We start from the raw sequence: 16,390 nt of genomic DNA, 5'->3' as shown, positions 1-16,390 counted from the left end.
CACAAACAGTTTGGTCATTACTTCCTGCAATTCTTCTACATGAAGTCAAATTATGGATCATGGCACACTAGGAATGACATCAATGAGGGAACATCAGTCCCCACCTGGACAAAGTATAAACCTTTGGTTTCTGCCTTTATTCCCAAAGGAAGGCAGTTGAGCCTTAACTTCCCTCCTCTCCCCTTCCATGGGCACAGGGAAGCACATGAAGAGCTATTTGGACAAACCTTTGATAGCACATGAAAGATAACTGGGGGAAAGATGCTTCCATTTGGAATGGAAGTCTGTAAATAGACAACTCATGGCAACCTTCCAGTACCTGAAGGGAGCCTGCAGGAAAGCTGGGGAAGGACTTTTTACAAGAGCATGTAGCGGAACAAGCGGTGATGGCTTTTAACTGGAAGAGGAGGAGCTTTAGATTAGACATTAGGAGGAAATTCATCACTATGAGGGCGGTAAGACATTGAAACAGGTTGCCCAGAGAAGCTGTGGAGGCCCCATCCCTAGAAGAGTTCAAGGCAAGGCTGGATGGGGATTTGAGCAACCTGGTTTAGGGGAAGGTGTCCCTGCCCATGCAGGCAGGTTGGAACTAGATGACCTTTAAGGTCCCTTCCAACCCAAACCATTCTATGATTTTATGATTCTATGACTTCCCTTTGGAAAAAAAAAGCTTGAAAGTGGGTGGTGACAGACATACCCCGCTCATCCCTGCTGTGATTAAACTTTAATTCCTATCTGAAAAGGTATTTTTATTCTTGCTTCTTTCAGTAAGGCAGCACTCTGCAGCTCTGCTAAGTTTTATTTGGTTGAATCTCTCTGCAGGCAGGGCTTTCTTACCTCCATGATAGTGTGGTGGAACTTCAAAAAGCGTGTGAATCGCATGTGGTTTTAGGGCTTTTTGCATTGTCACAAGTATAAAAATTATTTCTGACTCAACAGGAATATGACCTGACACAAAATATTGCAATATTAGAGCTCAGCTCTTACAGTAAGCTTTATTTTCCATTCTTTTGCAGGCTGCTTTTGGTTTCAGTGACACTACTGTCTATTTATTCAATATATCTCCTGTTGGTGTGTTCAAAGGAAACAGGTAATTAAAGCTGTATTACACCATTTCAGTAGAATTGTAAAGAGCAAGAGGTGAGAAGTGCTTAAACAAGGCCAAGTGCTCTGTGTAAGACAGAGTTTCTATCGCTTTGTCTACACAGTAGAAAAGTGTAACATGTTTTGGGTCAGAGGGCCATAACTAACAAGAATTTATGTCATAGCAATGGAGAACAGCATCTGACCATCACTATAAAGGGAAGAACTTACAACAAAGAGTGAATTCTGCTACCATGAGATAGTGAGCTAGAGGGAACAGCTCTTACAGTTTCTTTGCATTACAAAACCAACTGCAAATTAAGTATAATGAATGAGCCTGTGGTGAAGCTTACGTGGAAATAAAAGCTTGTTCTTAATGGTTAATGTGAAATTCCTGTTAGCCTTGGTAGTAGGAGGTTTCCTAAAATAAAAGAAAAAATATAGTCTAGACACAGGAATTAGAAGTTACCTGCAGTGTTAAATGTCACTGTGCTCTGAAGTGCAAGAGTCTCTTTCCTTGGGTAACAATCTCAGAAGCCAGATTTCTAAAACTATCTGCACGAGAACATCAGTATTTTATTATGTAATTTGGACACACATGAATTGCTGTTACAGCATGTATAATAGCATCAAATGCCTATTTAAATTAGGTATGTATACCTAATTGGGGATACATTTGTGCCCTGTTAGTTCCCAAAATCTAAGCCCTAGTTTCTATGCTGCTGATATATTCAAGCTCAAACTTAATTTTTATACAAGCTCCAAAGCAGAAATGTCAACTATAAGGAAATATAGAGAAAACCAACCAACCAATGGGCTGCATTTTAATAATCACCTGTACACTGTAGCATCTGCAGTATTTCTGTTTTCATGAATCTCACCATCATCACAATGTCCAGTCTTTTTCTCAGCCTAAACTTGCAACCAAGGAAAATAACATTAAACAGAGAAACAAACTGATTAATACAGGAGTTTCTCAAGCTTGGCAGATATTTAAGAAGAAGTTTTAGTAATAATTTACACCTTCCCCTGCTTTTACCAAAAACATACTGTGCTGAGAATGCACAAGTTAAGGTTTTGTCATTAAGAATTGTTAACCATCCTGCAGTAGCTGCCCTCATTTAGATAGTTTAGTCAAAGCAAGTGAAACTGCAGAATCAAGGCACTACGTCTGCTGTGGCCAGGCTGCCAGTGCTGACTTATGGATCCTGCTGTACTGAGTTTTGTCTGGACAGGAGGCTTTTTAGTCACTCCCATTGCAGGCACAAACTAATATGCCAAGATGGGAATACCAGAACTTAACTTGTCACTAGGGGTATAGACAGGCCCATTAAAGGGGTGTAATAGCCTCGCTAAGGGCTTAAATTTCAAAAGTGACTGGTAGCCAATAATAACATTTATAGAAGTCAAGAAAACTTTCCTACGCAAGTTTCAGCCCTAGTAATAACAACAGAGCTCTATTTACTTGCAAAGGGCAGATATGGCTGCACAGATGGGTGGCTACCTGAAAAGGAATTGTAAGTGTTTTGACTCAACATCCTTCGCTGGTGTATTTGTTACCTTTCTCTTTGTTTCTTCTCATGCAGGCTGCATGGTGTATGAAAAGCTGGGTGAGCAGGTCTTTGGTACCCCAGGAAAAATGATTGTCTTCGGATCTACATCTCTCCAGAATGTTGGAGGTAAAAGAGATGAGGGATATTGAAAAAGAGAAACAACCCAGGAACATCTTAGTATTGTTAGTTACCAACCAGTCAGGTTCTTCCATCTTTTTGTGACAGCTTGGGATCTTCATGTGCCTCAGTAGAGCTGTGGCTAACACTTTGCATTCAGTTGCTTAAAATTCCCTTATTACTGAATAATCTGTAGTTTGGAGTCAATTAGATTTTGAGGTCTTCTCTTATCAGACACTGATGTAGGAAGGGGTTCAGGATGCTTTTCTGTACTTGTTCTGCAAAATTTCTTACCCATTTTCTAAACTAACTTTCTTCTTCCTCCAGCAATGTTGAGCTATCTCTTCATAGTCAAAAATGAACTGCCTTCTGCCATTAAGTTTCTAATGGGAAAAGAAGAATCTTTTTCGTAAGTCAAATTAATTTTGTTGATTAGATTATAGAATTTAACATTGTGTAGATAAGTTTAAGCATTTGTTTACAAATGCTTAAAAGTATTGGATATTCCTTAGGTTTGCCAAGGTAGATTTTCACGGGAATATCTCAGGGGGTTAATAAAAACCGAGACAACTTTGAGAAGGAAAAGAGAAGAGATAGGATATTGAAGGTTAAGTCATCAGTAGCTACTCACTTTACACACCAGATTTTAATTAAGAATTGTGGTTTATACAATCATACCCCTTGTCATAGGGTCCAAACTTCTGCTGTGTTAGTAACACCTGAAGAATCTGGAAATTATGCAAGTTTAAGATATTATGTATTTCCCTGCATTCTTAGCATCTTAGAGGATATTGCCCCTGAAGCACTGTCTGTACTATGAAACTCTTTGATACAGGCACATGACTACAGCAGGGTATTATACTTAGATTTCTGACACTTATCACACCTTGACATTTGCCAACTTCTTTAACAGAGGGATGGTATTTCTTTAAAGTGGTAAATATCTTTTGCACTGGGTTAAATGGTGAGCTGTAGTGCACAACAAGAAGGTAAAGATCCTATTACTCACGCTGTCATACTAGATTGGACCCAGCAGTGGAAATAGATTGTACAGAATGTCACTAACGCTGTCCCTTCTCCCCTTTCTTGCTTTCTAGCAGGATTCAAAGTACTTTGCTAGAAGGAGATACAGCCTTGGGCTGGCTAGTCTATGCTGCAGGAGCCTGGTTTGCCACCCTAGGCATGTGCCTGGATGGTTTAGCAAACCCATCTGCCCCACTGTGCTGTATGTGTGGCCCTTTGCATGATTTTTCCTCATCCTGGCAGAGTGGTTTATATCAGGTTGTGGAGGGTGTTTTTCTGCCACTCAGTCCCACTCGTTGATCTCCGCAGTAGGGTGATGTTCTGTCTAGTGACTGGGAAGATCTGCTCTGTCTGAGTCAGGGCAGTGCCATGTTTTAAGTGCCAGCCCTTAAATAAACTTAATAACTACAAAGTTCATATGTGGCCCCCATGTCTCCTTTCGTAGGAGCTTGCAGGGAAAGGAGACCAAAGATAGTTCTGTAACTGCAGCATTCAAGGAGGGTGACTGAGTGTGAAGAAAACCAGAGAGGGTTTAATTTATGCTCATGGTGGGGTTTTTTAATGTTTTATACAGGGAATGGTACGTGGATGGGCGGCTTCTTGTTGTCACAGTGACGTTTGGTATAATCCTCCCTTTATGTCTCCTTAAGAACTTAGGTAAGATGCAAATGGCATTGTGGGAATAAAAAAAGGAGCCCAGACATCACGCCACTGATAGCCACACTCAAAACTCAGCTACTTAAAAAAAAAAAAAAAAAGCTCTTATTGTAATCTAAGCAGCCTCTCCAGTCCAGGAGTCAGCTGTGTTTTGAGCATTTTGAAACCAGTAAACTTACATTGCCACAGTGGTTGAACTCAGTATTAACTAGCTTCATCCTTACAATTGTGAAAATTCATTTTTAAAAATATAGTTAAGAGGGTTGTCATTTCAATTCCCTTTCCTGTGGAGCCTGTAAAAATATGTTCACAAATTGTGAGATTACAAAAAAATAACTTACTTTTCTATCAGCATAAAAATTGTTAGTGGTGAGGTTAATTGGAGTTATTGGACTTTGAAGTAAGATGTGTATAGAGGACTTAATTTTCAAAGCGTAAGAGTCCACAGAGATGCCAGTAGGTACACAATGTATTTTATAAAACCATGTAACAAGTTCTGCCACTGAAGTCCTTTTGGGATCTTCCTTTTGAGAAAATAACCAGTACTCAGCTGACATGGGTTGTGTCAGGGAATCTGGGTCATGTTCTGATTGCAATTGCATATTTTGAGGTTTGTTTCAATTATCACAGCCCCTTTCAAAAGTAAAATTAGTTAAACTGCCATAAAGGTGACCCTCAGGAAGTCAAACCAGTCAGAGCAAAGCTCAGGTCTATCTGGAAGCTGGGAGGCTTGTAGCATGGGGGACTCCCACACCAACAGGACATACTTTTGCCCTGCCCAGAAAATCACAATGACTATTTAAACATATAATACACTTAAACTTTTCATGAACCAATAATAGTAATAAAAAAAAAGTAAAAACCAAATTATGGCTGATAAAATAATTTTGTATGATATTTCCTTTTAATTTATTTCAGGATATCTTGGCTATACCAGCGGATTTTCATTAAGCTGCATGGTATTTTTCCTGATAGTGGTAAGTTGAGCTTGCTTTCTTTGTTGGATGAGAATTACTTGATAAGATAGTCACAATTTCTCCAATGTTTTGATTTTAATTTGCTTTTTATTATTTTTAGCAATTAGCTGTCTTCCTCTCTCGTTCTAGGTTATTTACAAGAAGTTTCAAATTCCCTGTACTGGCCCGGAACTAAATGCAACATCATCTATCCTATCAAATAGCTCAGCATATGAGCATATGTGTAAGCCAAAGTATGTTATCTTTAATTCCAAGGTATGTTTCTTTTTAAAATACTTATTTTTAATTCACATAATATATGCACCTACACCCTATGTTCTTAATGCAATCAGCACCACCTAGGGCCTGATTCTCCATGCTTCCACTCGTGCTCCAGTGGTGAATGCACAATGTGTCTCCTTGCCCAGTCTCGTGGAGGTGCTGCATTGAATGGTCTTGCCCTGCCCCACTAGTAGATGTGCTAAAACTGTGAGCCTGAGCTGCCATCAGACAACAAATGCTTTCTTTGGGAGACCTTTCCTTTCAAATGCTTCTTCCTATCCATGCTGCAACTGCTCCTTTAGACCGTAGATGAGCAGAGGCTGAGTAAGCCATTCCTGCATCCAAAGCCCACAAGTAATCCCTCTGTCCCTCTGCACACAAACCATTTCTTTGTACATGGCTCTGTAGCCATGTAGAACTGGATTGGGAAAAGGATACAGTTGAAAGCTAATCCAGAAAAAGTTTGATTGCCTTTCAGCTGGATGCTTTCCTCCATCGCCACACAGCTGCAGGAAAAGTTGTGCCAAGAGAATGTGAGAGAGCAGCTGGCTGTGGCTGTGGGAGCAGGAGGATTGCTCCTGTCAGCTGTGCTCTGCTGGGGCACAGAGCTCCTTGCACAGCAGGGCAGGGTCCTCAGGGTGCCACAGTCATGTTCATATGGAATGTGCATGTATACATGCACAGGCATGCAAAAATTAATTTTTTTAAACTTCACCCTGCCAGCTTCAGGTGAAGAAGCCATTCCAAACACTCTTCTTTAATTGGAGGTAGCTACCAATCAGCCCCGTGTGACGGGTCAAGAATTAATTAACTTGGTGTGCGATAGCAGCTTAGGGGTAGATGTTCTCCAGTTAGTGCTGAGAGGGCAGTCTTCTGCTACAGTGAGTGTCTGCATTTGCCTCAGAGTCAATGAAAGCACATTGGAAGGATCGGCCCACCTGACTTAGGCATGCTGGAGCTGAACTTTATATTTGCCCTCAGGGCCAACAGCTTGCCAATCAATTATTTTGGTGTGTGACAGGAGAGACAGTTTCACAGAAGCAGGGAATGGCTGAGATTGGCAGGGACCTCCAGGTCATTTGGCCCAACCCCCCTGCTCAAGCAGAGCCACTGAGGGCCAGTTGTTCTGTACTATGTCCATGCAACTTCTAAATACCTCCATGGATAGAGACTCCCCAACAGTAGCATACTGTGGGTGAGGGAGAGGAGGCAGCACAGGCCTTGGTGAGGAAGGACTGCTGGAGAGCAAAGAGTGCATTTACTAAATCTGTTGGGCCTGGGCCATACCCCAGGATGGCTTCTGTGGGAAGAGAATGCCTGTGGCCCGGCATATATTTCCCAGAGGGCCGGGAAGAGCCACATGTAGGGATGGATTCATTTTGTCCTCACAGGGGAACCTGTTTCTCTTGTGATCTCTGCTCGTATCCATTCCCTTGGGAGTGTTTGGGCATTGAGATCATTTGTGAGGCTTGGCTGTACACTGAAGATTGAAACCTACTGAAGTGAATGGGATGAGGTCCCCTCTGGAGGCCCCCTGTGCTTCCTGATCACGTAACAGTCTCTCTCTTTCCCCAAGGAAAAGCATGCTCTCTCCACAGCCCTCCTAGCCCTTTTGTTGGCCTGGGAAATGAAGGGACTCAGTCTGGTACCTTGAAATATCCATTTCTTTGTAAGTCCTGCATTCCTCTTCTCTTTTCTTACAGTCTGGGTATGGGCTTCCTCTTCAGGACTTCAGCTGTAGCTGCGCACCCCTCTCCATGCCAAGGCTAGTGTAGCAGTGACCCACCATACGTCCCTTCTATGTGTGTCAGTGTGTTAGTAGTGGTGGCAGTAGCTGGGCAGGGCAACCCATCCCAGGGAGCAAAACCGGCAGCGATGCAGCATCCAGCACTGCCCTCTGTGAGCAGAGTCAGGCCTGTGCTTGCACGACCAACACGAAGACTTTGTCCTCCCATGGGGACAGCGCTGCTCTCCAGGTTTCATTAAATATGTGCTAATTGACAGGTCTTCTGCCTTCTCTGAAGGCTCTCAACTTTTGGTTGAAGAGTCTGGAGAGTCAGGAGCTGAGGGAGTTGAATGCAGATAATTTCTTCACGCCGCTGGGGGAAGTACTTAACTTCTTTTCTGAAACTCTCTCCAAACAGACCGTGTATGCTTTGCCCACCATTGCTTTTGCATTTGTGTGCCACCCATCAGTCCTCCCGATTTACAGCGAACTTAAAGAGTAAGCCTTTATCTTTTTTTTTTTTTCTTTTTCCAGTTAATTGTTTTGAACCGCTTTGCTTGGAAAATGTTAGCACAGAGGTGCTCTGAGTCATTCGGGCCATTCTGAGATGTGCTTTAATAACACTCAACAAGCTAAGGAGCGTGGCTGTCAGCTAGGAAATCTGGCCTCCCAGGCGGGGGTGAGGGAGGCTGAGGATAATGCAATGCTTTGGGAGTTTTCTCTGGAACTACACGCTAGCCTGGGGAGAGCCAAGTCGTGCTGGTTGTTATTTGGCATGGGAGAGAGGCGTGTGTTCAGCTAACGGCGTTTGTTCCAGTGCAACTAAAAATCTGTGTGGTACCAGGAAAAAGAAGTATTTTCAGGCTCGCCTGCACTAAAAGCACTTTGCTGATAGAGCTGCCTCACTGACACCTCTGGTCAGCTGGCCCTCGTGACCCTGGGGGTGCAGCAGGGCCCTGGGCCTGGAGAGGAGCCCCAGGGGAGAGCTGGAGGTCAGTCAGACCCATGAGTGCCTTCAGGTACCTGCCACTTGGTGGGTGCTTTGAATTTTAAGACACTCCAGCAGGTTCCCGGGTGCCTATATTAGGGCATCGCTGTGTGGGTTTAAAACTCCAACTTTAGGTACCAGAGCATGAATATTTCAGAACAAATATCTAAAAATTAAATGTTGACACTTAATGTTGACTTATTTTACAGGTCTACAGTGGTCTGTATACATTCATTATTTGCTACCCATGGGGACACAAATCTTTCTCTGCAAACATTCAGAATGTGTTTGTTTTTCTTGTGTATAATTTTATTCTTCCTTTATTTTGGCCTTTTAATTTAATTACTGAAGTGCTTAAGGGTCACCCCTCTCCACTTGGCTTCAACCTTCACTCTGTTTAGGCAGATACAGCCAGGGAGCAGCCCCACAGAGTGGACCCACCATTTCTTGACTTAACCCCCAAGTAGGGTCCGTTTGGCCAATCCTTCTCTTCCTTGTGCAGCTGTCAGTGAATTCCTGTTTTGAATGAAAATTCATTCATGAGTCTCTTAAGAATTACAATGTTTATGCAAAGACTTAATACATTTTTAAGCAGCTATTGAAAAACCCAGCCCAACCATTCTTATGTGTTCTTTTTTTTCCTTCTTTCTCCAGCCGGTCACAGAAAAAAATGCAGTTGGTTTCAAATATCTCATTTTTTGCCATGTTCGTGATGTACTTTATGACTGCCATATTTGGCTATTTGACTTTCTATGGTAAGTATGCAGTTCTTTACTGATCAAAACAGAAAGGGAATACATGTGAAATCAATAGTGCATCCCAGCTGGAAAGGAAGGTCCCATCCACTTATATTAAAATACTTTTTCAAACAATTTTCCTTAAAAGTTTTCATATGAAGGTACAAATCCTTTCACCCTTTTTCCCCTGTGGATGAAAGCACAAGTGAAAGTAGTAAAGAGTGAAAGACATACTCAAAATATGAGGGAAAGATTTGTTAAACACAACTGGGGATTAGCTTGGCCCCACTAAGATTTTCATTCCAGAGTCCTCACCTGAATGTTATGTACATTGGTAATGGCTGAAGCATGCGTAACATATCTGCATAAAATGAGACAGATTTGAGATCAGGTCCTAGGAAATGAGTATCAAATCATCCATCACAACTTTTTAATTTTCTTATTGATGCTTTTATCATTTAGGTGAAGGACCAAATGTTTTCCCTGTGTCCCTAGAGCTAAACCCTTCAGGTCTTGGGTGAATGAACTGGCCGTGAAGGGGGTAAATCTTTGAGTGTTGTCCCAGCTCAGCTGCCAAGGGATGGTTATTTCAGTGTCCGAGACTTGCACCCTGCATATCAATTCATTTAAAAAGAGAAACAAATTATATTGTATCACTACAGGATACAACATGTATGCCCTAAGGGCACAATTATTAAGCAAAGTAGGATAAAACGTGAATGTTGCCCAGGAAGCTACTCCCATATTCCAGTATAATGGGAATGTTGAAAAGTAGTTTCTTTTTCCATGGACCATTAAGGGATTAAAAGACAGATGACAAAAGTGATGTTTGCTTTTCATCTTAGAGTCACCAAAAGGTCATCAGTCTTCTCCATCCTATTCCAAGTGACCTTTTTGCTATAATCTCCTCATTCATGATTATTGTTCCTTGTGAGCCATGTATTACAAGACAAAGAAAATAAGTAAATATGAAATGTGGCGTTTTTTTGTTTTTTTTCCAAAGGTGTACCTATCTCATATTTGTTTTCTCAGGCTCTCATTCTGTTTATGAGGCCTTAAGTCTGCATGTGTTGAAGTAATTTGAGGTCATCTGTTCTAATTTTCACAATAAAACCACTAACACATTGCAAGTGACAACAGCAATGGCCATTCTCATCCAACTGCTCCTGTCTAACACATTTTTGTAGAAATGTATCAAATTAGCAGCTCCAGGGAGCAAGTGGGTGTAAATCAGCACGGACCCCTTCACTTTGGCAGGGAGGAGATTCTGATGTGATTGCCCCAGGGATCTGAGGAAGCAGATCCGTGGTGCTCCTCTGGGAATCTCCCACGCCCCTCAAGGAAGAGGGTCTGGAGTCCATGGTGGAGGTAGGGGCTGCGTCCTTCTGGCCCTCCCGAGGGGGAATGGCGGAGGAATCTCTGGGGTATCTCATTTGCCTCTCCCCACATCAGGCATCCCTGCTGCCCAGTGCCAAGAGCTGTGCAGCTCCTCTGGGGCTTCTGCTAGGGTCAGTGCTATGACAGGAAGCAAAAAAGACACTGAGGGAATGTAAAATTCCTCTACTTTGATCCTTCTTCCCCTTGAGACTGACGAGACCTTACCTTTCATATGTTCACTTACAGTTTTCTAACCCTCTTCTCTACCCTTACCTGAAGTAAGAGCAGCGTTTTTATTATGGCCATTTCTTAACACCAATAGTACTTGTCTGTTTGCTGTGTTCTCAAAAGTGTTGCAGTGATGACTATATTTACATTGCAGAATTACAGAAAAGAGGTGTTTTTCTTCCCCTAAAAGGTCACACTGTGGTTGGGCTCTGTGGTGTATCTAGCTGAAAGGAAAACAGACCTTCAACTGTAAGCCTTGCCCTTCACTTCCTACCTGGCTGCAGTCCGTGAGCGGTACAGAAGTTGCAGTCTGTGCTTGCAGGAGCAGAGTAAGCTCTGTGTTGCAGAAGCTGTGCATGTGCCCGGCTTGAAAACCCCACTCCTAATCTGCAGGGAGGTGGGAGAGCATTTTCTTTCTCCTCGTGGGGATTCAAGCACTGTGTAGGTGGTGTTGACCTGTGGCCTGTCCCCGGAAGGGCATCCTGGGGGGAGCACAGGAATTTTGCTGCAGGACAGATGTCTCTGTCTCCAGAAATACATGAGGTTTTACCAATTGCCAAAGATTTTAAACTAGACATGGTGGCCAAGTTCCCTTTAAGGGCTTTGGTCTAAGAGCTGTTATGTTTTACCACCAGCTTTCTAAGATTAGCAGGCAGAAACAAAACACAGGCCTAAGAAGGGGCAGAAAGTATGTTTTGTGGAATGCTTAACAGCTGCCCCCTTAGGTTATTGCTCCTAGATATTTAAAAGTTACAAAGCAAACACATAGGTCTCTCAGCAACGTGGTTTTCCTGTTGGTTAGCACATGCAAACCCACTCTGCACTACTTATCACAGCTTCAAGGAAACATTTTTGCAGGAGGTCGTATAAAAATATCGCCAGCACCTCCCTATTAAGCACCCCCACAGCATGTCTTGGCTGCTGGAGCTGCTGGGTGGCACAGGGCCAAGCTGCAGGCACTGCTGGGGTGGTGGCAGGTTCAAGAGAAAAAAACATCAGGGCAGCCCTTGGAGGAGCTGCCGAGGGATTTGTGTGCAAATGTCAGAACATCCTGCTGAGAGCTGACCCAGGATAGGCTTTGTTCTTGGTTGAGAACAGGGATACTGCTTTTTGCTGGAAGTTTATTTGCTGTTTAGATTAATTTAGCTCAAAACCTTCTAGTCTATATTAAGTTCAGCCATGGCAGTGCATGTGGTTTTTTTTATATAATTTGAAACTGAAAAAAAAAGTCCACAGAACAAATTAGAAGTAGCTTATTTCACGTTACTTATTTATATATATATATGTGTATATGTAAGCAAGCTTTCATGTATGTCTCACTGTTGTCTTTCCTGCAGTGAAAATTACCTTAGAGTTAGGCATGTGCTGTCTTGAATTAGGACGCATTCCTAAATCAGGCCTCCAAAGGATTAATCTGGAATAATGGGATCATTAGGATTTGGTTCAAAGCACTATTTTAACTCAAGAATGTTTCATTCCATACTCTTTTGTTTGCAGATAAATCACTTGTTGTTCAAGAAGGCTGTTTTTAAGCAATGATTTTTGTGAATGGATTGCCTGTTTGTCAGAAGACTTACCTTTTGGTCTTTTCCATAGATGATGTGCAGTCAGATCTGCTTCACAAGTACCAGAGCAAAGATGACATCCTCATCCTGACCGTGCGCTTGGCTGTGATCGTTGCAGTGATACTCACGGTGCCAGTGCTGTTTTTCACTGTAAGTAAAAGGCTGCTCATGATTTGGAAGCTGGTACTGGCCGTACACAGTGCATTTCTTCAAATCGCAGGCCAGCTTTTTGCTGAGACAGGGATGCTGCAGCTACAAGAAGAGTTTGAGCTTGGATCGGTCTTTTCCCACACCAGATTCCCACTAACTTCTGGAAAAGTTCTCCCTGCAGGAAATAAATTAATCACTTTAGGTCTTAAATCTGTTTTAAATTGAATCCACAAGGGCCCTTTCTTACTTCACGTGACTTCACTGGAGCAGGATTAGAGGTGAAGTTCATTTTTAAGTGCAGAAGAACCCCAAAAGGCATGTTAGAGAGGGAGAACTATCCTGCTGCAGATGCATGTATACCTACAGTTTTGTAATATGAAATTAGTTTTAATGATTATTTCAAAGGGCGTTAATCAGGGACTCCACAATTTGAGAGATTATTCAGTCCTTGTCACATGAAGAACTGCTTAAAATAAACACGAGGCATTGAATTGGCTTACAGACTATTCCTGACAGAATTCTCTCTCTTCCTTCAGGTGCGTTCATCGTTATTTGAGCTGGCTAGAAAAACAAAATTTGACTTATGCCGTCATGTTTTGGTTACTGTTGTTCTTTTGGTTATCATCAACCTGCTAGTCATTTTTATCCCCTCCATGAAAGATATTTTTGGAGTTGTAGGTACAGTATCCTGGTTTTGTACTACTAATAAAAGACTGTTGCTAATCAGCAACACAGTTAGCTTTTGCTGACAGCTAACGTAACTAATTTGTTTTAATTTTGCAGGGGTCACTTCTGCCAATATGCTGATTTTCATTCTTCCTTCATCGTTGTATTTAAAAATTACCCAGCAGGATGGATCAAAGTTGACCCAGAGGATTTGGGTATGCACTCCTTTCCCATCAATGCAACACTTTCATCTTTTCATTCCTTATAATGTGTTAGGTGCAAAGCATACCTAATCTGAACGTGTGTGGAGGGGTTTCTTTACATTACTCTCCCTCTTTGTTTCCGTGAGCTAGCAGCCGTGCTCCCCCCTGGGGCGTCTCCTGGTGGAGGGGCCGTACCATGCAGGGCACCTCGTGCCCTGGGGGTCCTTCTTCGTGGGGCAAGGGGCTCTTCCCCTGGCTGGGTGCCCCTCCAGTCCCCTTGGGCAGCCCTTCCAGCCTGGAAAGATATTAGCTCAGAAAGCAAGCAACACGCTCCATTTGTGGCATTCCTAGTGGTTTTAATGGACCTGACCCAGATTAGGGGTGCTTCCACCAGAAGCAGGCAGCTGAAATGTTAGCCCTTAAGCATGCATGAGCAGATGGGAATGGCCTTGGAAAGATTTCCTGTGAACCCCAGAAAAAGCTGCAGCTGAGAAGATGCAACACTCCTGTGTATTCCCAGCCTTAACAGGGCGTGCACTGGAAGCACTGTAAGGTCAGACCTTCCTGCCCTGAGCAGGAAGGCAGGAAACCCGTGTTTCACTTCTGGCTCCATCCACAGACCCCAAGACAAAAAGGCTGAACTTTGATAATTGTTCTCGTCAGGTTTTGAAAAGAGCAGAGCCCATCAGTCCTAAAAACAAACTTGCTTAATCCTCTTTAGGGATGATCAATGTTTAAGAAGTGAATTGAAAGGAGAAAAAAAATTGGTTTTGGTGTTCAGCAAGTAATTATTAATGATGCTAATCTGTTTAATTATCTATGGGTTTTGTCTTTACCGGAAGTGCTATCCCATTTTATTTGGTAGCTTTGATATATCACCTTGTAAATCTCCTTATGAGGAGAAGTTAACATACTTGAATTAATTGCCTTTTCCTTTTATTCATTAATTTTCTCTCCTTTTTGTTCCAGGCTTCTCTTTTCTTGGCGCTAGGAATAATGTTTTCCCTAGTGAGCATTCCCTTGGTCATCTATGACTGGGTACAATCAGGAGGTAGTGCCGAAGGCCACTGAAGTTCACCTCCTTCTGAAAAGAAGACAACCCTGTTTGCTACACACCAAAATCGCAACCATCCGTTCTCTTATCTATTCCATCTTTTGTGAGTTTACTCAAATCAAATCCAAATAATGATTATCCAGTACTGAAAATACTGTTATGGGTGTATTTTCTTGCAGAAAACAGACCCGTATTTGCAACAGGCTCATCACTCTGTCCCTCGATACCGAGTTACCAGATCAGCCTGAAGTCTATGTTAATTGTCTGTGAGACTGTATAGAGTGTTGCTCATAGAATTAGTCACAATTAATTAGTTTCCCCTCTTCCACCCATGAATTCCATTGTTCTGTTGTTATCCTTAGCCCTTCAACCATAAGCTCTGCTCTTTTAGGGCAGCAGTGCTATTGTTATCAGTCCCAACTGGAGTGATGTCATTTCACATCCTTGCCCCCCATCCCCTGCCTTCAGCCAAAATTCTTCTCCAGTTGTACACACCCTATTTGTTGGTTTCTTTGTTCTGTTGTTGTTTCGTGCACCATTTGCCTCATTTGGTTAAGCATAGCATTCTAGATTTGGCACAAAAGACACCGCAAGAGCATAACTAAGCTTTGTGTAAGTGTAGGTCCTATATCTGGTGCTTCTCTTGGCTGTTCTGGTGTGAGAGCCAGCCCCAGGGCTTGGCCCTTTTGTGGCTTTGGGGAACAGACCTGTGACTGTGTGTGTCTTAGTGACACCACGCAGAGAGCAGGATGATAGCCACCACCACCAGACACTATTCCCCTGGCACATGTCAGCTGGAGCCTGACCAGGAGTAGACTTGACCCCAAGCCATGAGTACATGAGCCTGAAGAGAAGCAGACGCTTGGAGATTTCCATAGGAAGTCTGCTTTTCTTCGGCATTGAACCGTTTACTAGTCCTGCGTCACTCAGAAGGAAAAAAAAACCAAACAAGCTCCAGTTTTATGAAAACCTACACATATAATCATACCTCATGCCTTTTCTATTCTGGGATTTATTTTTACATACCTTGTAGAGACTGGCTCTTCTCTTGTGTCTTATCCTCCTCCCACTGAAGTCAGTGGGGTTTTAGACAGCAGCAGGAGCAGGATTTGACTAACTTTGCCAAACTACTGGATTTCTAATGCAAATTGAAATCTGTAACATTTCTTTAAACAAACAGAAACACTTTTTATATTTAAAATGTTTAATTTGCATTTTTCATTGATTCTCCATAACAGTTAAAGACATTCAATTACTATTGGCAAAAACACTGTAACTTCCATCTGTTGTCCACAAAATAAGCATTTGCCTAATGCCTTATAGCTGTTGTAGAGAACTTGTAGAGACTCAGCCGCTAAGCAGATGACCAGTAACCTTCCTGAGCAGACATCTTCTGTTAGTGCACTGCCAGCAGCATAAACGTGTTCACTTTGTGTCCTTCACCATGTGAGCCAGAAAGCTTCTCAGAACATGAACCCTGCTCTTCCTAAAAGAACCCATGGCTGAAGGGAGCCCTGCTTCACACCCAAGGGCTGAGCAGTGCCCTCCGTGTGCTTGAGTGGTGCCTGTCAGTGTGCAGTGATCCTCTTGTTCCCAGTAGCTGGTTCAATGCTGACTCCCATTGTATCTGTGGAAGGAGACTGTCATCAGCTGTGAGGAACCTGTCATTGCAGCTTGCTCTTTTTAAGGTTAGGGACTGCAAAATTGGGATCTTGGGATCTCTGTGAGCTATTGAATTGCTTCAGTTGCCATTGCCTTGTCCTATATGGCTGAATGTTACTAGTAGTTGAGACCACGGAACATTTCACAGAACCCTGAAAGTTGGTTTTTGAGGGTAACATCCAGAGAGATTAGTTTGGAACCTTCCTTGGAATTTGGGCATTGAGATGCAGAGGGTTCATGCTGCAGAAACTAAACCTGTTAAACCTAGACTTCTAGATCTGTATCTCAGCCTAGGCAGTGAGGTGCCTGGCTCTGCTGTGTAATTGTGATCCAATTACACAGTAGAGTGGACTCCACAAGCAG

The 16,390-nt window shown here is 42.7% G+C and overlaps 1 protein-coding gene across 1 annotated transcript in view; it reads left to right on the top strand.

The window, feature by feature from the left end:
• SLC38A1 (solute carrier family 38, member 1) overlaps positions 1–14,657 on the top strand; it is a 27,118-nt gene extending 12,461 nt beyond the window's left edge. The window contains exons 4-15 of the mRNA XM_010006289.1: positions 1,017–1,090; positions 2,670–2,762; positions 3,081–3,162; positions 4,351–4,433; positions 5,352–5,410; positions 5,540–5,665; positions 7,816–7,895; positions 9,040–9,140; positions 12,324–12,442; positions 12,979–13,120; positions 13,226–13,323; positions 14,281–14,657. Of these exons, the coding sequence (XP_010004591.1) occupies positions 1,017–1,090; positions 2,670–2,762; positions 3,081–3,162; positions 4,351–4,433; positions 5,352–5,410; positions 5,540–5,665; positions 7,816–7,895; positions 9,040–9,140; positions 12,324–12,442; positions 12,979–13,120; positions 13,226–13,323; positions 14,281–14,382 (1,159 nt within the window). The 3' untranslated portion in view covers positions 14,383–14,657. The remainder of the gene's footprint in view (positions 1–1,016; positions 1,091–2,669; positions 2,763–3,080; positions 3,163–4,350; positions 4,434–5,351; positions 5,411–5,539; positions 5,666–7,815; positions 7,896–9,039; positions 9,141–12,323; positions 12,443–12,978; positions 13,121–13,225; positions 13,324–14,280) is intronic.
• Positions 14,658–16,390: the final 1,733 nt, after the last annotated feature.

This window comes from Chaetura pelagica, unplaced genomic scaffold (genome assembly GCF_000747805.2).
Source record: "Chaetura pelagica isolate M959 unplaced genomic scaffold, ChaPel_1.0 scaffold108, whole genome shotgun sequence".
Taxonomy (NCBI): Eukaryota; Metazoa; Chordata; class Aves; order Apodiformes; family Apodidae; genus Chaetura; species Chaetura pelagica.
The sequence above is the reverse complement of the archived record's forward strand: the minus strand, read 5'-3'. Positions and strand labels throughout refer to the sequence as shown.